The sequence below is a fragment of the Coregonus lavaretus genome (genome assembly GCF_964263955.1).
Source record: "Coregonus lavaretus genome assembly, chromosome: 4".
NCBI classification, from domain to species: domain Eukaryota; kingdom Metazoa; phylum Chordata; class Actinopteri; order Salmoniformes; family Salmonidae; genus Coregonus; species Coregonus lavaretus.
Window position 1 is genome coordinate 6,021,550 of NC_139991.1, and position 21,222 is coordinate 6,042,771.

At 44.3% G+C, this 21,222-nt stretch overlaps 1 protein-coding gene across 7 annotated transcripts; it reads right to left on the minus strand.

Moving 5' to 3' along the window:
* Positions 1-238: 238 nt before the first annotated feature.
* Positions 239-19,660, minus strand: LOC311128439 (ubiquitin carboxyl-terminal hydrolase 47-like). Of its 7 annotated transcripts, none has more exons than XM_084160578.1 (29): positions 19,413-19,660; positions 15,006-15,200; positions 14,249-14,362; positions 13,936-14,089; positions 13,745-13,841; positions 13,485-13,630; positions 13,193-13,272; positions 12,861-12,881; positions 10,677-10,826; positions 10,316-10,411; positions 10,010-10,162; positions 9,587-9,763; positions 9,303-9,434; positions 9,033-9,109; positions 8,540-8,595; positions 8,221-8,333; positions 8,009-8,116; positions 7,580-7,787; positions 7,357-7,472; positions 7,072-7,191; positions 6,117-6,933; positions 4,274-4,449; positions 4,079-4,159; positions 3,761-3,876; positions 3,078-3,196; positions 2,636-2,766; positions 2,279-2,326; positions 2,029-2,159; positions 239-1,877 (listed from the first exon to the last, which is right to left on the minus strand). In XM_084160578.1, exons 1-29 carry the CDS (start codon positions 19,455-19,457, stop codon positions 1,703-1,705), a joined length of 4,152 nt encoding a protein of 1,383 aa, XP_084016704.1. In that variant the 5' UTR covers positions 19,458-19,660; the 3' UTR covers positions 239-1,702. The 7 variants fall into 7 exon arrangements, with proteins under 7 accessions (XP_084016704.1, XP_084016705.1, XP_084016706.1 ...); XM_084160579.1 differs by having other exon boundaries at positions 12,861-12,878; positions 15,006-15,203; XM_084160580.1 differs by having other exon boundaries at positions 9,605-9,763; positions 15,006-15,203.
* Positions 19,661-21,222: the final 1,562 nt, after the last annotated feature.

Genomic DNA, 21,222 nt, shown 5'->3' on the forward strand with positions numbered 1-21,222 from the left:
AAAATAGTGGTTTAAACAAGGACAGATGACATTTCTGAATGTGGACCACTGACAGAAAATGACGGGTCAGCTCATCATGCCCCAAACTTGGTAATGGAAACTATAACCCAGACACATGCAGCTTGCAAAACTTTTGCTCACAAGGAAATAAAAGGCTTTGAAAATGTAGATGTCTATCCTTGAGATGTAAATATTCTTATATGTATATCATGTTCAATCCATATAAATGCAGCATTGGTAAAGTGGGGATTCAAAATATTTAATTTACAATGACAAAATACTGCAGTTATGAAAAAAAATATTTTAATTTCATTCTAAAATCACCTTAACTATGTTCACACAAGATTTAAACCTCAAAACAAAGAAACAAATTATTTTATTGGCATTCCTACTGTGAACAGCTTATGGCAGGCAGCATTAGAAGCCCAGAGGAGCTCTGCTGGGCCCTGCAGTGTGGAGACCCAGTCAGCTGGTCCATTAGGGTCTATGCCCTCTGGTCTCAGTCTATCCGAAGCAGCAGGTATATAGCGCCACAACCACTACCCAATCATCTCCCAAAACCACTGAGGGCTCCCGCCCTTCACGCCATCAGTATGCACGTGGCCTCGACGGACACGCACACAGTTCACATCGTGCAGAAATAAAACGAGAGAGGAAATAAACGTTTCTAAATTAACATTAGGTTAAATACAGACAAAATGTTTTAATGTGTGCCAGAGGTCGCTCACAATAACATCAAAAATAATTTACATTGAACAAAATGATGAGCTCCTTAACGTAGTCTACTTGGTGGTCTAGTTGCCATTTCCTTGGTAATTGGAGGACTAATACGTATCAGTGAATCAGGAGGAAGTGAGAGGCAGAGCTCCTATAAAGCGTATGGGGTGGAGCAGCAGTAAGAGGAGATTCCACAGTGATGCACACTGTGGCATTCTGGGAAAACAGCAGAAACCCTCCAGGTCAGCAAATAAAAAATGACCACTTTATAGAATCAGAGAAGACAGAAGTTATTAAATGTTGAGTGTGAACTACGTATCGATTTGCCAAGGATGCTAAAAAACTGCAGTTTGGATTAAAGAAGACAAAGAAACTGGAAGAAGACTGGATAGTGAGTTTGTTGTCGTAGATACTCTTGGCTTTATACTCAGTCTCTAAAGTGGGTGGGTGGGACGAGCATCGCTCTAGCCTGGTGAAATACCAGATGTGGAGAATTTGAACCAGGTACATGTTCACAGATGGGTCAGGTAGGCTCTATCGCTAGTCTGCCTAACAGAGAGGGAGAGCGAGAAACCAAGTGCTAGAGGGAGATGAGGAGAAATAATGTGTAGCGGGGAAGAGAGCGAAGAGGAAACAGACTGTTTTCTTTCCCTCTGGCTACACAGCTCTACTCTGATCGTGCACCCATGTCTGGAACATTTCCGTTAAATTGATTTGTCTGTATGGTGTTCTTTTTATTGAATAGCCTTTGCACTTCCCTTTAAACTTCACAGTACAATAAACTATAGTGCACAATATGATTTCTGAGCCACTCTTTCCCCTAGAGCTCAGATTGGAGGATGAGAGAGGGCGTGTGAGCCGCACTGCTCTGGTGACGTCGTCGAGTGAACGTGGGGCCCCACGCCAGACAGGGTCCCCTGGCCGGGCCACGCTACACTGCAGCAGACAGGCAGGCCAGCTAACCGGGACGGGCCTCAGAAGGGCCTCAGTCCTGCCCCAGGTCCTTGACCGGGCCCCCATCCAGGTAGATCTTAAGGGCTTTCTCCTTACGAGGTGAGTAACTGACCCGGTGGCCAGTCTTCAGCAGGCGGCTGCTCTCCCTCTTCATCAGCTCGTTGCGCTCTTCTTCAGACTGTTCCATAGGCTCCTCTGTGCTGTTCCTGAAACACCAGAGTACAAGCTGTGAGATCTTCTGGAGAATATACCTATATTAAACCAACTATCTGCAGTTTCCCTGAATATCCCGTTGTCATTTCACAATAACTATTCATTTGGAATGGCAAGGTGCCTGTTCCAGTATGAGGGGTTTACCTGTAGAAGACCACGGCGCCATCATCACAGATGTACAGAGGCCACACATTCAGTGTGGACACTTTAGGGTTCCAGTCCAGATCCTGATGGATCTCCAATACCGAGATATCACAAGGAAATGTTCCGCGCCCCTGCAGGAGACAATCAGGACACCAGTCAGTAAACTGGGAAACAATTCAGGAAATGAAGTGGAGTGAATCAATACAAGAGTAAAAATAAATCCTTACAGCGTTAAAAACGGTTGACCTACCTTGGCAAACTCCAGGTTTTCAAGAGGAATACCACTTATTTCACTGAGCTGGAGAAAGAGAATGTGTCACAAATTGCCTTTTAAAATACCCATTTAGCATGCCCTATCAGTTACCTTGCTACATCTAGTTATTTTCCATCTCAGTCTAGATGTTGTATACTGTGATGTGAAAAGTTACTGTGCATCTCACTACTCCCAAGTGATGAATCAGACCCAGTGATGTTGCTGGGAGCAGCACTTAGTGGTTAAGACAATCCCACAGTGCTGCCTTGCAATCCAGTGTGTATGTGGCCTCAGACATGCGCACCAGTGTACAAGGCCTGGCACGACATTCAAGACGTGAACACACACACACACCTTTTCCTTGAGTTCCTCCACACTGCTGCTCTCCAGAACCACTTCCTGGAAGGGCTCCAGCTTCATCTGGGCGGGGGTCCAGCGGCGGGTCAGCACAGCCAGCTGGGACATGGACTTCATCTTCTCCGGTCCTGGAAAGGCGCAGGAGAGGAGGGTTGGGGATTGCTGAGCACACACACCCACTGTCTGTCTGCCTCTCTTTCACAAGTGATACTCATTCAGAGGGGAGACAATTCAGTTCTATAGGGCTTTTCCTTTCACAGAAGTAATTATGTTAACTCTTCCTCCAACGCCATTTTTAAGTGACCTAATATAGGAGTTTGATAGAAAAGCAGCCATATATTTTAGTGTAGGTTTGTCTCTATTCAGGCTATGATGACCATGAGGCGATTTAAAAATGGTTCTGAAGAGGGTAGTCTAAACAATAGCAAACCAGGATTACCATCTAGAACCTCCAGGAAGACCTCCCAGTTACTGGAGATATTGATGTCCTCCTCGTAGACGTGGTAGTCCAAAAACACTGTCCCTGGGTTCTTCCACGTCTTCTTCCTGAGACGGAAACTGACCCCACACAAACACACAAAATTAAGATTCAACAACACTTCTATCAATAAGCATCAGCTGTGAGTCAGTGCTTTAAAAAGGTCACTCACAGTACCCATCCATAAGAGGACAAAGGTGCCCATAATACTTTGAAGTAAGAGGATCTGCAGCAGGTAGCCTAGTGGTTAAGAGCGTTAGGCCAGTAACTGAAAGGTCGCTGGTTTGAATCCCGAGCTGACTAGGTGAAAAATATGTCGATGTGCCCTTGAGCTAGGCACTTAACCCTAATTGCTCCTGTAAGTCGCTCTGGATAAGAGCGTCTGCTACATGACTAAAAACGTACACATTCTGATTGTATCACCACAAAGACACCTGTGGAACCTTTTACAGTCAACTAGCCGGTGACAACAAATGTTTTCATAAGAAAATATGTAGGTAAGGGATTCAAGTGTATAATATTTGATGTATGGTTGGATGTGTGCCCATATATTCGTGTGCATTGGATTGTGTACATAGATTTTAGATATGCAGATCAGAGTTACTTGACTGTACATGTTTATAAGTGTTGAAGGTGGAACTTACTTGTCGATGTTGAGGTCCAGGTTGCATTGGTCTTTCAGCTGAGGCATTAGCTCCTCTTTGGACTGTTTCACAGTCATGCCCTTAGCAAACACTGTGTCCACGAGGAACTTACAGGGCTGGGGAGGAGAGAGACAGACACATACACCATCACTTACGCCGGAAACTCAATGACATATACAACTGTCACATCAATACACCTGGTGACAAATCCATCAGTGACACACCTACAGGCTGCTGTTATGTGAGGAAATTGCACAACACCGAATAACAACAACCACTTGTGTGCGTGAAGAAACATCAGATTATCCCAGTCCTTACCTCTGCGTCATTCACTAGTAGCTGGTAGACTTTCACCCGATACTCGCCCTTCTTTAGTGCTCTGCCTAATCGTATGGTTATCTGTAAGAAGATCAAGAGGAGCACCATGGATAAGATTGTAAAATAAAAACACCATTATCTTTTGAGAAGAGTCATGATATTTTGAAAGGGGGCAGATAGTGAGACGCTACGGACCTTATTGTCGTCAGAGAAGGAGGAGAGGGTCTCGTTGAGCCGTACACTCTCAAACTCCTGGTTGTTCGCGTAGACGCGGAACACCTTGAACTGGGTAGAGGTGACCCCCACGAAAGGCTCCAGGTTCTGTTTGAACGCTGACAGAGTTATCCTCTTATCTACGTGGACCAATACACCTGACAGGAAAACAGCACCAAAACATACGTTTCAATTAGTTGGATCAGACTAATCACATAACAGTATATGAAATACTAAATGTGGATTTGGTTCCAAGAGCATTTAAACCAGTGTTTCTTAACCCTCAAGGTGTTGCTCACCGGTCTGTCAGATAACTGACATGAGTGCTCATCTTAAATTAACCCATTCACATCCATGTACTATATTTAGTACAATGTCAAAATGTGCCACAGATTCTGTTTGGTGTAAATGCATGAATTCTGGTGTAAACACAGTACAAGTGTCTAGACAGGACACGTTGACATTTTAAGATTGTTATTATCGATCATAGTTGGGAATTTGATACAAAATGTACACATTTTAATTTAATAAAAATCTTTAAAATGAATTCAGCATATGCATTTTGAAATACATTTCAGAATTAAATTGTTTAAACGCATATAGTATTGTTATTTGACCTGTTCTAAGCCCAAACATATGAGTCAACTCATTGTTGTTGTGAACTACAGCAGTTTCTGTATCCTACTATATTTAGTCTTTGGACACGTGGTTACTGTTTTTTTTGTCAACACCCCCCCCTAGAGTATATGCAATATAAACTCATTTAATGGAGATTGGTGAGTCATTTTACAGCATTCTCCCTCTCTCAGATCTTAAAAACATCTTCAAATCTTATTATACAGTATAATCAAATCCAATGCAGGTCAATGGAGAGTGAGGCCTAGTACAGCATTCCCCCTCTTTCTCTCCCTCGCTCACAAGCACAAACATACTGCAGACATACAAACATGCGGGTGTGCATGGATGTCTCATGGTAGGGTGGGGGTATGAAAAATGGTTAATCTTTGAGCACTTTCTGACCACATCTACCATGGGAAATCATGTACGGAAGGTTTTGTTCAAATAAAAAAATGGTGCAGTCATAAAGTGATTAAATTCATAATATGAAAGACCCACACTTATTCCACAGAAAAAAGGTACAAAATAACAATTCTACAGTTCCAACAAACTAAACATGCAATCAAAGAAACCAGTTAGGATCTCAGACTAAAAAAGATTAGCTTCAAAGACCTGCATTTGTAAATACATTTAGAATGGTTGGGCTTTCCACCAGCTGTTGTTGTTTGTGCGGGCATATGGGTGTGTGAGCGTGCGTGACTGTCTGTGGTGTGTACACACGTGTGTTTGTGAGAGAAAGAGGGAGAATGCTGTACCCGGCCTCACTCTCCATTGACCTACATTGGATTTGCTTCTACTCTAGGAGTGAGTGTGAGTGGATTTCGAGAGATACCAACAATTAAAAAGATCTGATCATAACATGTATTCACAGGACTTGATTCATAAAATGTGTAAAAAAAAAAAAAGAGAAGAAAAACAGTAACCCCATGTGTCCAAAGACTAAATATAGTACAATATCAAAAACTCACATTGTAGACAAACGCTTTGGCCGATCAGTAAGCTCAGAGAACATGTGGACCAAATGAAATGAATGATACATTGCCATTATGGACATAAATGGGTTAAGGGAGGGAGGGAGGCCATAGCTTCCCAGGCCCCATTCCAGAAAAGGTTGAGAAACACTTTGTACAATCTAAATCACTGCTGAGTACAGATATACCATCATCATCATCATCATCACACAGACAGAAGAGAAGAGAAGACATACATTTCTGGCCTCCTTCCCCAGAGCCTTCCTCCTGATCGTATGGTTCTGCTCTGAAGTAGAGGTAATATGATTCCACCTTGCTCTTCCCGTTCTCATCATACTCGCTGTCTGTGCCGCTGTCCTCCTCGGCCGTGTCCCACGTCTCCTTCTTGCCCTCGTTGGCCTTGGAGCGGCGACTGCTAGTGATGCTGTGTGAGTCCAGGCCATTGGCCAGCTGGATGGGGCCGCTGTCGGCGTTGCACAGCGTGTCACTGCTGTGGCTGGAGCTCAGGATGTCACTGTCTACTGAGCTTGTGCTGCGGTCGTTGTTCACCTCAGAGTCCGAGCGCTCCTCCCCAGGGAACTGGGTTTCCGGGTCAGAGTAGGCCCCCCCGCCGCTAGCCACCTGGATCCGGTTCTCCAGCTCGCGGTTGTCGACTGCAACGACAGCGGATATGGAGGAGGCAGAGTCTGGCTCCTGAGAGGGTGAGGGGGACTCGATGTGCTCAAAGTCGCTGGTGTCTGAGCTCTTCTGGCTGTCACTGGTGCTGGAGCCCTGCTGGGAGCCCTGCTGCTGCTGGAGGGACAGGTTCTTCAGCTTCTCTGTGCTCTCCTCCAGGATGGTCTCTACAGACTTCCTGTTGCCCTTTGACCCCTCAGAGCACTCCTCGGGGTCGCCGCCCACATTTTGGCAAATAGTTCTGTTGGTGCCGGGGGATTGCACAGGCAGCGAGACAAACAGGCGGATTGTGTTCCCATGGCGATCCAGCAGTTTCCACAAGAGCGAATCGGTGAAAGTGACCTGGTGATCTGGGGATTCAGAGCTTTCCACAAAAACCTGAGAAGAGAAACCAGAGAATGGACAGATGAGGTTTGTGTTACATGGGAGATCAAAGCACTGCAGAAAATTACGTTTACAGATACACAACATTAACACAGCAGACACAAGCTGGAAAGGACAACAATAAAGTGTGACCTTGTTGCTCCTGAAGAAACCCTCTGCTTTCAGTGTCTTGTTGGGCACGTAGAGAAGCCGAAGGTCATTATAGCAACGCTCCAGGACGACACGCATGGTTTCGGCTGAGAGCTCTGTGGCCTGTCAACACACAAGACACACACAGTGGAGAGCTACTTCACCACAGATCCCACAACAAATACTGGCAGATTTTATAGTCTTACAAGTGTGGACTGTATCAGGCTGGATTAGACTGTATTAGAGATAGAAAGGAAGAATTAAAGAGGATTGTTTGAACTAGTTTACCTGTGCAATGAGCTGCTTGAACTCAGTGATTGACTGGTTTAGGTAGGCCCTGATGCTGACGGGAGGGGCGATAGTCTCAGTCTTCAGATCCACCACGTGAACCTTCACCATCACCTCTGCAGAGACACACACCAACCAGTCACACAGACAACTCCTTTCCGAAAGGCTAAAAGAGTTGCTAGTTATAGTGTTATATTCTAAGTATAAAATGTGTTTTACTGACCTCCGGGTTTGTAGGGCTGGAAGACTTGCTCTGGTCTGCGGGTCTCCAGCAGCAGGTCAAACATATAGGAGGACTTGATCCCACCCAGCAGCAGCCCCATGGGGGTGTCCTCCTCGCCCTCGTACGAGCGCTCCAGGTACTCATGGAACTCATCGTACTTGACCAGGCGACAGCAGTCCAGTGGGACCACCTCCTCCAGATCCATGAGCTAGGGGGCAGAATGGGCGCCCAAAGACACACACAAACACGTGTAGCCACATAAGAGAATGTTTTGAGGCTTCTATTGGCCATTGCAACCCCCCTTTTATTCTTAGAACTGTGTCTATCCTTGGACCACTGACACAGACCGCTGGCTGGTATGCACTGCAGCAGCTGAGTGAGATTAGCTTTCAAGGCTTTCCTCTGCGTTTAGCTTGCACTCTGATGTACCTTGTAGGCCATCTCTGTTGCCTCTCTGAGCGTCTTGTCCTTGTGCACTTCCAGCTTGTTCTCCATCATAGTCCTCATCTTCACCGGATGCATGCAGAACAGCTTGATCTGACAGAGAAATGGGAAATACAGAGCAATTAACGACAATAGAACCCCTGTGCAAAATGACCGACACCGTTGCCCATGGGAAAGTCCACAGAAGGAGGATGTACCTTGCAGGTATTGCGCTCGATCTCCCTCTGTCTTTTCTCCTGCTCCTCAGACTCCTTCTCCCTCTGGACCAGATGCTTTATGTGCTCAGGGAAGTCATCACAATCAAGATACTCTGCAGAGGTAACAACACGGTCCATCAGTCAAGAGACCACCATAACTAACTGGAGGTCCAAGTCATTGAGAGAGACTAGGAAAGCAAAACCTACTAGGATTGTTATACCCACATATTTAACTTCATACAGTTTAACACCGCCATTTTAGACATTTAAAAGCAAACGTGATAATGGAACTAGACTTGATTTAATATGTTTCCCTTACTTGCATTCCTTGAGGGGTCTTTCAACCTATAAATCAGCATATACGCATTCGTAGAGCTGTTGGAACAGAAAAACATATTATTCAATGCAAATGGAGAAAAGGAATATGAGTAGCCAAATCTTAGAGTTTAATCTTCCTTCCCAAACACATGAAAGAACAGCGCATTACGTAAAAGCTCAGTTATCAACAGGGCTTTGTCCTAGCCTGAATAACCACCCTCTTGTTTTTCTCCCAGGCAGACATCAATCAAATGCAGGACTCTGAGTAAACAAGCCCTGGTTCATCCCCATTACATCTTCCTCTGGTATTGAACGTCGCTGTGTGTGGACTGGGAAGTGAACAGATGCTGGTTATTTTCTGGCCATGTATGCATTAGTAGGTACATACAATGAGATTGTGAGAGGGGAGAGCCAGGCATGGGAGTGAGATGTGTTCAGGGACATATTGATTTCAGATCAATCCAGAGAGTGACAGAGACAGGAGCTCCACTGACCTGGCAAAGGCACTGGAGTAATAGCCTCTGCTCCCTGAGGACCCTCCGTATGTCTTCCTGATGTCTTCCTGGGTAATCTATATAAGGACATACACACATCAACACCCTGGACCATCACCGTTGTGTTTCTGACAACTGTCAATAGAATATTACAATGACAAGTCTATTTAAAGCGTAGGTCGAGGAGTTATATTGATGCAGCCTGTGTCGAGTTGTTTTGTCTAGTATACATGCATAGTAAACATAAGGTATTTGAAGACTGAGAATTACCTTGCTGACGTGCTGGTCGTTGAAACTGTACCACTGGCCATCGCTGAAGGACTTAATGCAGGCATAGTAGTGGCCACCTGCAGCGCTGCCCGAATGGACCATGACCGAGAACAGCTCAAAAGTCAATGAACTCTGGAGACGAGACAGGGGCAGGAGAGACAATTGGCTAAGAACTCAATCTAATGACAGCAGATTGCACTACATGCAAACAGGCCAGGATGGGCTATAAGACACAGGCAGTAGTGGTGCTAGAGTGTAAGAACGGTGTGCGTGGTATTACATACAGTGTTGAGGCTGGGTACCTTTGGCTTCAGGACCCTCTCAGTACTGCTGGCGCTGTCCAGGCAGATGCCCTCATCCACACCGTCGTCTGTCGAGAAGTCGTTGCTCATCTGGTCGCTGTGGCAACTCCCCTCATTCTCTGCCCCGCTGTCAGTGCAGCTCTCCGTCTGAGGAGATTTCTATGAGAGGGGGCATTGATCAAAAACAAAGAGTTGGATAGAAAGAGAGAGAAAGCAGACAGAGTTCAGGTATCAGTTACACTCATTAATTAATGAGGACTTAATTGAAATGACTAATACATGAAACATAATCAAAAATCAAATTTGAAGGACATGGCACTATTCCCCCCCACCCCAAGCCTGATATCATGATTCTACCTAGAGTATAAAACACATAGGAGGCCACACTGGGCTGGTGTGTCTCACCTCGTCCTCCACGTCAATGAAGGGACCCATGTCCAGCTCCTCAGGGAAAGACATGCGGTCGTTGAGTTTGATGCGGTGCATAGTGGTATAGTCAAAGTCAAAACGCTTCAGCTGCAGAGTCAGCAGGTAGGGAAAGTGCAGAAACCTCAGCCCCTGTGGAGGGAGGGCAAAGGGCATGGGTCAGAACACAACTGGCCTGAGCAGACCAGTGACCACCTTCACTCAACATCCCCCCCATCAGTTCTTCCATGACCCAAAGGGAAGTGTGGTCTTAACATCAACAAGATCACAAGTCTGTATACTCACCTTACGGGCGTCACATTTTTTCTTGCAGCGCTCACAGAAGTACTGGTTGGCCCCGTCCAGAGTCTCTGGCTGGACAAAGGCCTGCAGAGCCTCCTCCTGTTTCAGTGAGTCACAAAGGCATTGTATCAGTAACAACTCTGCCCACATTTACAACATTTAGGTAACATTATACTGTCTTACTAGTCACAGTCTTTAAGGAAAATGCAGGAGCACACAGCGGGGTCTGGACTTCAGTGTCTGCGTAGTGAATACATAAATGACCATCATAGCTTTGGTCTCTTCACACACTTGGATTAATACTGCTATAGTCATGAAGAAGAGCAGAGACATAAGAGATGGAGGGAGGGAGACAGACACGCACCACGCTGCCATAAGCCTGGCTGGCCCCAAAGGGTCTGATGACCAGAGGGATGTCCAGGTAGGTGTCGATCCTCCAGCTCTCATAGCCACACTCCAGACAGCGCACATAGTCCTTCAGTTTCCCCTGGTACAGCTGGTTAATCAGGTCAGCCTGAGGGGGGACACAACACGAGGGAGTCAGGCCCAAGCAGTCACAACGCTCACATGTATCTCTCAGAACTCTGAAACATGCTCTTCACTGCTCACATTGTACCTACTACTCACACAACCTCAACTCTATGCCAGCTCGATAATGACGTAAACTCCTTAAACTCGGTAACACTCCCCAAAGACAATGACTCGGCTCCTCTCAAAGAGTCAACACATTTCACTTAATATGTGACTGCAACAGCAGGCCCATTGACTGGGTAAGACCCTATTTAACAGGTAGAGACCAATTGGTCCAAGTGGTGGATGTTAATGGAAAACTGTCTAACGCAAAAGGAGATTAGTTGTGGGGTACCGCAGGGGAGCATCCTTGGTCCACTGCTCTTCCTACTGTACATTAACGATGTGAAATCAGCCTGCTCTTGTAAATTGTTTTTGTATGCGGATGACTCTGCTCTATTGGTGTCCCAAAAGAACAAAGCCTCAGTCTAAGAAATCCTTAGCACAGAGTTATCCAATATCAGTAAATGGCTTTCAGACAAACTTTCTCTGCATCTAAGAAAAACAGAATCCATCTTATTTGGTTCCAGAGTACCGCTTGCAAGATCCCCTGGTTTTAGTGTCAAAGTGGGCAACTCAGAGGTTACACCAAAAACATCACCTTGGGTGTGAATTTTATATTTCACCGGTTAGGTACCTTATGTTGAACAAAAATAAACCACTAAATGTAATTCCTAGCTCAGATCTAAAAATGGATTGATATTGACAACATGAAGAGTCTGGCAGGTGAGCAAGTTCAGTGTCACTGATTATGTGTGCTCATCATGGTTCACCAGCAGCCACAAACATCTAAACAACAATTTCAGATTTAAAACTTTTGATTCTAAAGAATAAGCCACAGACCAGCTAAAACAAGCTTGTAAGAATTGTATTTTAACTCCCCCGGCCCTCATACTCATCTGGAGGCCCAGCATTTTAAGCAGCTAGGCTGGCTATCTGTGTAAAAATAAATTGTATTAATTGAACTTGGTCTGGTAAGGTCCACAGAGTTATCACTGACTCAGCCCTCAGGTACCTATCCAATTATGTTTATTTTGTTAGAGATGTCCACCAGCATAATACCTGTGGCAGTGACTCGAATATTCACCGTTTTAAATAACAGTACATCTGGTAAGAACCCTTTTTTATATTCCGGCGCTGTTGAGTGGAACAAACTACCACAGCAACTTAAAGCCATACCAACAACATCATCATTTAACTAGAATGTAAAAAGTTGGCCAACGATTAAAAAGTAGAAAACATTTTCATGTCTGTATATCTGGAATGTGTCTATGTAACTGTATCTACCCTGAGTATACAAAACATTAAGAACATCTGCTCTTTCCCTGACATACACTAACCAGGTGAAAGCTATGATCCCTTATTGATGTCACTTGTTAAATCCACTTCAAAATCAGTGTAGATGAAGGGGAGGAGACAGGTTAAAGACAGATTTTTAAGCCTTGAGACATGGATTGTGTATGTGTGCCATTCAGAGGGTGAAGAGGCAAGACAAATGTAAGTGCCTTTGAACGGGGTATGATAGTAGGTGCTAGGCGCACCGGAGTGTGTCAAGAACTGCAACGCTGCTGGATTTTTCACGCTCAACAGTTTCCCATGTGTAATGTGTATCAAGAATGGTCCACCACCCAAAAGGACATCCAGCCAACTTGACACAATTGTGGGAAAAATTGGAGTCAACATGGGCCAGCATCCCTGTGGAACGATTGACACCTTGTTGAGTCGAAGCCCCAACAAATTGAGGCTGTTCTGAGGGTAAAAGGGGTGCAACTCAATATTAGGAAGGAATTCGTAATGTTTTATACACTCAGTGCATGTCAACAACCCAAAAAAATAGGGACCACAACAGAAATAAATCTGACTTTATTGTGCAATCCCGGTCACGTTGTTTTATGCATGTGTATATGTAATTTTTTTACTGACAAATAAATTCAAACAAACAATTGTAGAAAACAATAATAGAAGTTAAAATAAGTACCGTAAGTGGAGAAAACTGCTGCTGGGGACACAAATATAGCAAAAATCAAAATGGGACTTTGATTAGCCACACTGATAATGTAGAGCATTCTTTACAAACACAGCTACACGCAGGAGCTCACGTGTACAAGCCTAGTGCTTCTATCCACAGTGAATTAAGTTTACACGGTTTATACCAAACTCCTGAGATCAGAAAAAGCTAACCCTCAGCCTTACTGGCTCTTTCTCCCCTTCCCACAGTAGGCCCTTTGTTCTGGGCCTGGGGGAGGCCCCTCATTGGCTCCCTGGATTAGTGTTGTCAGACAAGTGGCAGGGTTCGCTTTTCTTTCATACCTGCTCTGTCTGCTTCCATTTCTGCTCCAGGGCATCAAACATGACCCTACACAGCTCCTGGACGTCATGCTGCTGCCAGGCTGAAAACACACAGACACGCAGAAGAGACATAGACAAACACACACAGACCAGTTAAAACACAGTGAACTGTGTGACAAAACAAACAGTACCCCTTCCCCACACTCTTCCAGTTCCATTATCAAAACATCAGAAGTGGTTGAGCCTGGGCTCCTCCTGGTTACGTGGAGGCTGCCTGGTGGGGGTGTCTAGACGTAGCAGAGTGACTGCCCACCTTCGCTGCTGTCCCAGCCGAAGCTGCGGGTCACGTCGGTGGTCTCGATGGCCCTCTTCTTACTGGTCTGCAGCAGCAAAAACAGCCTCTGTAGCTGGTAAGGGATGCTGGTGACCGGGTCCTCGTCTGACTCCTCAAACTCCCAGCTGGAAGAAACAGTGGACGAGTAGACAGCTTTAGGACAATGTTCTTCTCATTAAATACCCACACACCGTTTAGTAGAACAATACACAAAGACCTTCATGAGAACAGGTAATTACTTGTACAGTGCATTTCTGAACTCCGGGGTCATAAACAGCGTTTGTAGAAGGCTGTTCAAATAGCAGGTCATGGCCTGGTTAACCAAACCCACATATCCTGCAGAGGGGGAGAAAGACAGGAAGAGAGCAGTCAGGGGGGTAACGTAACAGGACGTGAGGTCAAGTCTACGCTATTGAAAGAGAGGGTGTACCTGTGTCTGACTTGTTGAGGATGGAGGAGTAGGAGTAGCTGGGGCTGCTGTAGTCGCTGCTGCAGCCCACCGTGCAGTCTCTGGGCAGGGGGCCGATAAAGCGCTCCTGGGAGCTGTCATCCAGACCACTGCTGTCCGCTGTCCCCGACTCATCCTACACAAAGGAGGAGGAGAATTAAGCTTCAGCATATAGCTACCACAAGTCTACCAAGAATGAACTGCCTGTCAAGCCCTCCTCCAGGGGACTGCCCTAGGCATGCTGGTAGTCATAAACCATAAACTAGTTTTATTTGTATCTTCCCCACTCACTCACCGATGCAATCTGAGGCTGCTCTCCGTCCTTGTCTGTGAGCTGGAGGAAGTTCCTCTTCCCGGGCTCGAACCCGGACTCAGTGAGGGACATCTCACTGCTGGGTTCCAGCGACCCCTTGGGGAGAACAGAAAACGAGAAAAAACACCCTTCAGTTTGAACAGGCAGGTCTGAGCATGAGAAAATAAGAAAATTGCGAATTTGAGATTGAAAAACATCAGTAGTACCCCACAATACAACCTAATTAAACAACAATCAACCAGTCAGTTAGAGGTTCCCATTGAATTCATAAGGAGAATCCCCATGTTGATCAGTCAAAGGATGAGCTTTTAGGACCAGTTTGTGGAGCATGCTATGAAGCAGCAGGGTTTTCTCATGTAATGTTGGCTGGAGGAGAGGGAGGGGGGAGTAGCCAGCAGTGGAAATACAGCTTAATCCACTGACCTACTCTTGTGAGATAACTCCAGCCTCAGATTACTTCAGGGACAGGAAATAAAGAGACTGGCGTACATACAAACAAAGCTATTTACACACTATGGGGAGGAACTAAACGGCCCTATTTCAAGCCGTTGGTCAGTGAGTGCGGCTCAGTAGAACAGCCGACGTACAGTAGACAGAGATGCCATGTGTGGAGGAGGCGCAAACGCAACAATGACGGACGTGTTGGAGGAGTTGGTTGAGTACACAAGTATGTAAGCCCCCCACCAGGATCCAATGAAGGGACCTGGGATCATAAGGTTGTCTTAGGACACACACTCACCATGTCCCCGGTGTTGCCCCATGCCAGGTCAAAGGTGCCGTTCACATAGCTCGCCTTGTGGGCCACATCCTCAAAGAGTTTGGAGAGGGTGGTGGAGGCTGGCAGGTTGAGGGTGAGCCTCTCATTGACCGTCTTAGCATTGGTAGTGTCCTGGACTATGCACAACACTCTGGGCTCCTCCGCCGCATTCTCTATCTGCTGGATACATACAAACACCTTGAGCGCAGAGCACACACACACCTCCATTCAGTTTTCTACTTCATGACAAAATATTCAAACAACACGTTATAAGCATCTTATTTGCATGCATTCAGGGAGCCGAGAGATTTGCTTACAGGCAGTGGTTAGGGCATTCTCATACTTACACATGAATGTCATCATAACAGGCGAACGAACACCAGACACAGGAAACTAGAGCAGGCGGGTTGTGCAATGCAGGATTACTATTATATGACGTATGGTGTGGACCTTACGTAGCATTACGTTCTTGGAAGATGCCGATTAAAATAGTAGCCCAAACCTAGAGGGAGGCACATTAGAGACTGGAACAGAGCCATGCCACCAAACTATCATACAGTGCCCATTCCATAAGGAATGTCTCTTCAGTAAGGAAACTGAAAATATCTGGTTAAGTAACTCATCAAGGGACGGGCTGACAGTACATTATTAAATTTACCAAAAACCATAACATGCAATGATAGATCAAGATTTGAGCCTCCTCATGCATACATTGAATCTATAGGGCTAGTCTGGTTTACCATCTGCGTATCTAGTGAGAGCCTCACACCATCGCACACCATATAGACCTTCATTGATTCTCTTCAGTCTGGCTTTGTCCATGTTATTTACGACATTTTGGGCTAGCTATTCAGCAAATGTAGTGAAGCCAACATTTGTTATGATTACAGTGTCCACTACAGTGTATCAGACTATTTTCCCCAAAGCAGAAACCTGTCCAAGACATAGTGGTGTTAGTGTGACTTAGTGTCCCTCAGCTCCTTCACATGGCCAGTGCTTATTGTGACCTTTATTTAATTGTCCACAATTTTTGTCCGTGTGTGTGGTGTGTTGCCGTTTGTCAAATGTTTTCCTAATCGAATAACATTTTGTATTTTCCTAAAGGGACATCCCCCAAACAAAAATTCCTATGGACAGTTTATTTAACCTACGTGTGTTAGCTGGTAGTAGGTTGGCCAAATTTTCAGGACAGCAAGAACCTGATGCTCCATGCAGTCATCAGCAAACCCCACATAGTAAGCTGCACACAGTCACAGACGCCCCACTCCGCTAGGAGGGACTACCTGAGAAAACCTCTTCTTCATCTCATCGAAAATACTCTGCCTGCAACTCCAAAACATACCCTAATGACACATGGGGAGGAGGGGTGAAAAACACAAAAGATTAAAACAGTGCAAACAGCTGTTACCGAGAAGGGAAACAGTTACGCAACATGCTGGAGTAGCTCTATGTATCCACAAGCGCAACGGCTCATGCGAACTAACTGGGAATGGCACGCTTTCAATTCACTTCTAAACACCACCAGTAATACTGTAGGTATTTTTTAAATCACACAGACAGAACAAGTGATCATCCTAAAGTAACTATGTAAAGCTGGTGATCTTGGCAAAATCTGCCCGGCTGATGCTATAAACAAGCCGCAGATGTCAACACATGAGTGTATTATCAGATTAGGGGGTATTTTTATCACAGATAATGTTGCAAGGTGCTGACATGTTGCCGTAGGTGCTACAGAGCACAAACACAATCGCACTACACAGATATGAGAATCTAGGCTAAATGACAAACACACAGTGGAATTACTACTTAACTAAAACCAGAGTTAGTCTGGATTTCTGTTGTTAAATCATTATTGATCCAGTCAGGCGACACCAAAAAACAAATATTTTCCTGCCAACAGGGAAAATTACAGCAATCTAACACCCAGCATCAGCAGGCCTACAGCAACACTAACTCTATAGAAGAGCCTTCAGAGGGTGAGAGAACAGGATACATCTGAATGTCAAGGCACACAAGCTGGTCTATAGTCACAGGCTGGCAGAGAACCCAGAATTTCAGCCGGTAATTTTCAGTCTCATTTTCAAGTCACTCCAGTCTGTAAGGTCAACATTTTTTTCTTCAATCAAGATGACAATCTGGGAGAGAGAAAAAAAAGCTGATCTTTACTTCCTGATTTCACAGTAGCGCCTGAGGTCTAATGACTCTCCCTGAAACAGATACTGACACAGGCTTTTCTATGCATGTAATTTCTCGAGAACTGTGAACATTGCATAATGGGAAAGCAAGAGCGGGCTTGCTAACCTGCTTGGGGATTTGGTTTTCAAAACAACATTTATGCCTATCTTGAGTTGCAATGGGAATTACATTGCATTAACATGCATTTGCACATCTGACAAACTGTTAACATGTCATTTCCCCAAAATAACATTTTATGAAATGTCTGAAACAGTTATACATTAAAAAAAAAAAAAAATCTCAAGGAAAAAACAAACATGACAATGAACTTAAATACGATAGGCCTTACACAGTATTGATGTCCTGTTATCTCCTAGGAAAGCCTGCTCAAGCAATGGGCCTGCACAAGGGCAAAGGCCACCACCACAGAGGAAATTATATGAAGCTAGCCTACACAACTTAAGAGAATAAAATATTTGACTTGCAGACCTTGTTGTAAATGAGGAAACAGGAACTATTTTATAATAATTCAACAGCAGGTGTGCCTCTGCTCAATGCCAGATTGAGGCCCAAAACACCCTCCACCCCGCTGACTCATGCCACTGCAGACGACTTCTGTCAAGCGCTTTAACAGCAGCTAGCAGGTGGCTCTACAAAGTTTAAACCAACCAGCTCTGACTGGACAACTCAACAGTAGGCTGGAGTGGATAGGATGTTTAGCTACTGCTTCAAATACTGACTATTGCCTTCATTGGTCGGACAATAACAAGATCTTTAAACTGAGTTTTGGTGCTGTCAAAAGAAGCTCTATTGCAAGTCGCCTAACCTGTTCCAGTTCAAATTCAGATGAAAGAATGCTTGGTTAATGAAGACAATTCTCCATTATTTTACACAAGACATCCAACTGAAATATGAGGCCTTTCCATGCTCAAATGCAAAGTGACAGGGGCCCAGGCAGCAATGTGTGTAGGGTTGGAGATTGTCATCAGAGTTTGGCCGTGGAGAGCAGTGAGCCCTGCAGAGAGCTGAAATAATGGGTTCAGCAGCGTGATTAGGGGGATGGAGAGAGGACTGATCAAGGGCACAGCAGCACAACGGCTTGGACCGTCAGCACTGGGAACACTTGATTATTGAATGAGGCTGTCCAGAGCAGATTTAAACTAGAGTCAATTCCATTTTAAAGAAATGTATTATCCTACTGAGGCCAACATTCCAGTCTCAGCCCTAATACTAGCCTAAACAGAGGCTTCTGACACTATATTTCAACAAAGACAGTGGCCGGATTAGCTACAATAAATCTTCAGAAAGTGTGAGTGCAACAAAAGACCCCTAATTTGAACAACACAATGGTTGTATTCATGTGGAAATTGTGTACACAAAACCACCATATGAAATGTTAATAAGGCATCTAAAATGTCATCCAATAGACAAGGAGGTACTGACAGTGTCATATAAAAAAAAGTTTAGATCGTTAACTATTAACAGTTAGAGCTAATTGTATTAAGCAAAATGAGGGTATTGGAGCATTACTAGCTAGCTAATATTATCAAAGCTAGCTAATAGCAACATTTTTGTATAAGACATATCAAATAGTTAAATACCGTTAGCTATGAAACCAAAGGTCATGTGAGACTGATGTTTAGAAAAATAGATGGCTAGTTAACGTTACCTGCAACAAGGACTCTTTTGTTTACCCGATCGGAAACTAGCAAGTTAGCTTGTCATCCAAAAGATGAGGCCGTCCAGCTGGCTAGTTTGCCTTTGCTTTGACAAGCTAGCCAGCTACTAGTTAACGTTAGCAGCACCTCAAAGCAATGTCTAACGACATTATTAACAAGCTAGCCAACAAAAACAACGACAAAATATTACTCCAATTGTTTTATTTTCCATGTAGCTAACTGGCTACCTCTGTTGTCCACCACAGTTTCCTAGTTAAACGTTAATACCCCGTTTTGAGCGAAACAGTCGGGCTTAAAGCTACAGTAGCTAGCTAGCTAAGGTTAGCATGCTAGCAGTCTTTGCTAACTAGCTAGACGAAAGCTAACGTTAGTTAGCCAACTCGGTCATTGCGGTTTTACGCTTCAGTAGATAATGCCAACTACTTTTCTGTGCTAACTTCTAAAAAGTTGCTTGTATAACTGACTATCACAGGGATGATTGCTAAGGGCCCGTTGTTGCCAGAACCCGTTCTGGGACTGGCTATGATCATCTCACCTCTTTGGGTACGAGCTGGTTCTCTTCGCTGGGCACCATTTCCATTTGTACGACAATTTATACAGGCATCTACCCGAGCTCGATGTCAACGGGAAAACTTTTCGACGGTGAACACAAACATCATTTGTGTTTTTTCAACCCGAGGATCTGTACAACTAAACTGAAACTAATAAAAACTTGCATTAAAATTAGGTGGATAGTTTCTTTCTGTTACACCACCTAAGCACAAACACACGGCTATCAATGGGGAGGAAATGGCCAGTCTTCAATTTCGCGAGATTTCAGAGAAGGTATCATCGTCACATCCTAAAACATCTCTGACGTCACTGATAACCTACGTAGCTAGACTGTAGGGTGTATGTACAGGTAACTATGGAACGCCGTTTGGGTCTTCGCATGGCAAAAAAGAACAAATAACCTTGTGGACCTGAATGTGACTGCACGTCACATAACAATTCAACACGTTCATACATTTTTTACGTAGTTATTACACACTGATTACACTATCACTCGTATTTCATATGTCACAACGACTCATCGATACGTTTGCTACGATGCTGGTAAAGTTTTGTCTCGCGCACATGGCCTTCCCCAAGCTATGGACAGTGCTGGTCATTAAAAAAAGCTAGCTAACGTTAGCTGATGGATGCAAACAATGTTCTTCCCCAAAAACATTGCAAAACGACATAATCTGTTTCAGTAGCTATAGTTAGCTAGCTAACAATCTAGATAGGTGTCATCATCTAAAATACCCCTAATTTATAAAACTGTTCTTATTTGATTAATGGTGGTCGGACCCACCTATGTGAAGCTAGCCACAATAAGGATTAGCCACAATAGTGGAATTTGCGGTTAGCCTTCAAAATAAAGGTATGTCATTGACAGTGATGCAAATGAATACATATAGTGGAATTATACTATGGATCATGCTAAACGAGGTTGGATTGTTGTTATATAAATTCAACAAAATAAAATAAATTGTTAATTTGACAAAAATCTGTTGAAATCACACTGGATGTATTAGACTTTAGAATTGCATTGGGGGCATATTTATTTCACTGTACAGCCTTACCTATGGATTATGGATCAATGACATGGGGTATCAGTCTACTCAGTGACACCCAGAGAACATTCGCGTCGTAGTTCTTATTGCGGGACTCTGAAACCACTGTGAATCACCCTACTATGTGTATTGAACACTATTCCAGAGGAAAAATTATGTTTTGGAGTCTGATAACTCTGAGGAGGAAGTTGGGGAAAAAGCTCTTGGTACTGAGTAGACTGACACCCCATTTAATTGATCCCCAATCCTTAGGTAAGGCTGTACAGTGCAATATGAATGTCAATACACACAATAGGCTGACTGGCGAAGTGATTTCACAGTCACAGTCCCGCGATAAGAACTACAACGCTAATATTTGCATAAACTCTTCACAGTTGTGTTCTGTGGGTGTCACTGAGTAGACTGATACCCCATTTCATTGCTCCACATTCCAACCTTGTTTAACATTATCTAGTCTAAATATTGCATGATTTCACCAATTGTAACCTTCTGCGTCACTTTCAAAGAGGAAGTTTTATTTTGAAGGCAACCCGCAAATTCCACAATTGTGGCTAATCCTTATTGTGGCTATTTTCTCAACACATTACCAGGTCCGGTCAAGCCTCACCAGCCAGATTAAGTTTACTGTCTGTTTATAACGTTAGAATTCAATTTCAAGTTCAAGTGGCTACCTAGCTAACTCACTCACATGGATTCCTAAATCATTGCTAAGAATATTGAAAATGACTGCAGTTTCTATTGATCATC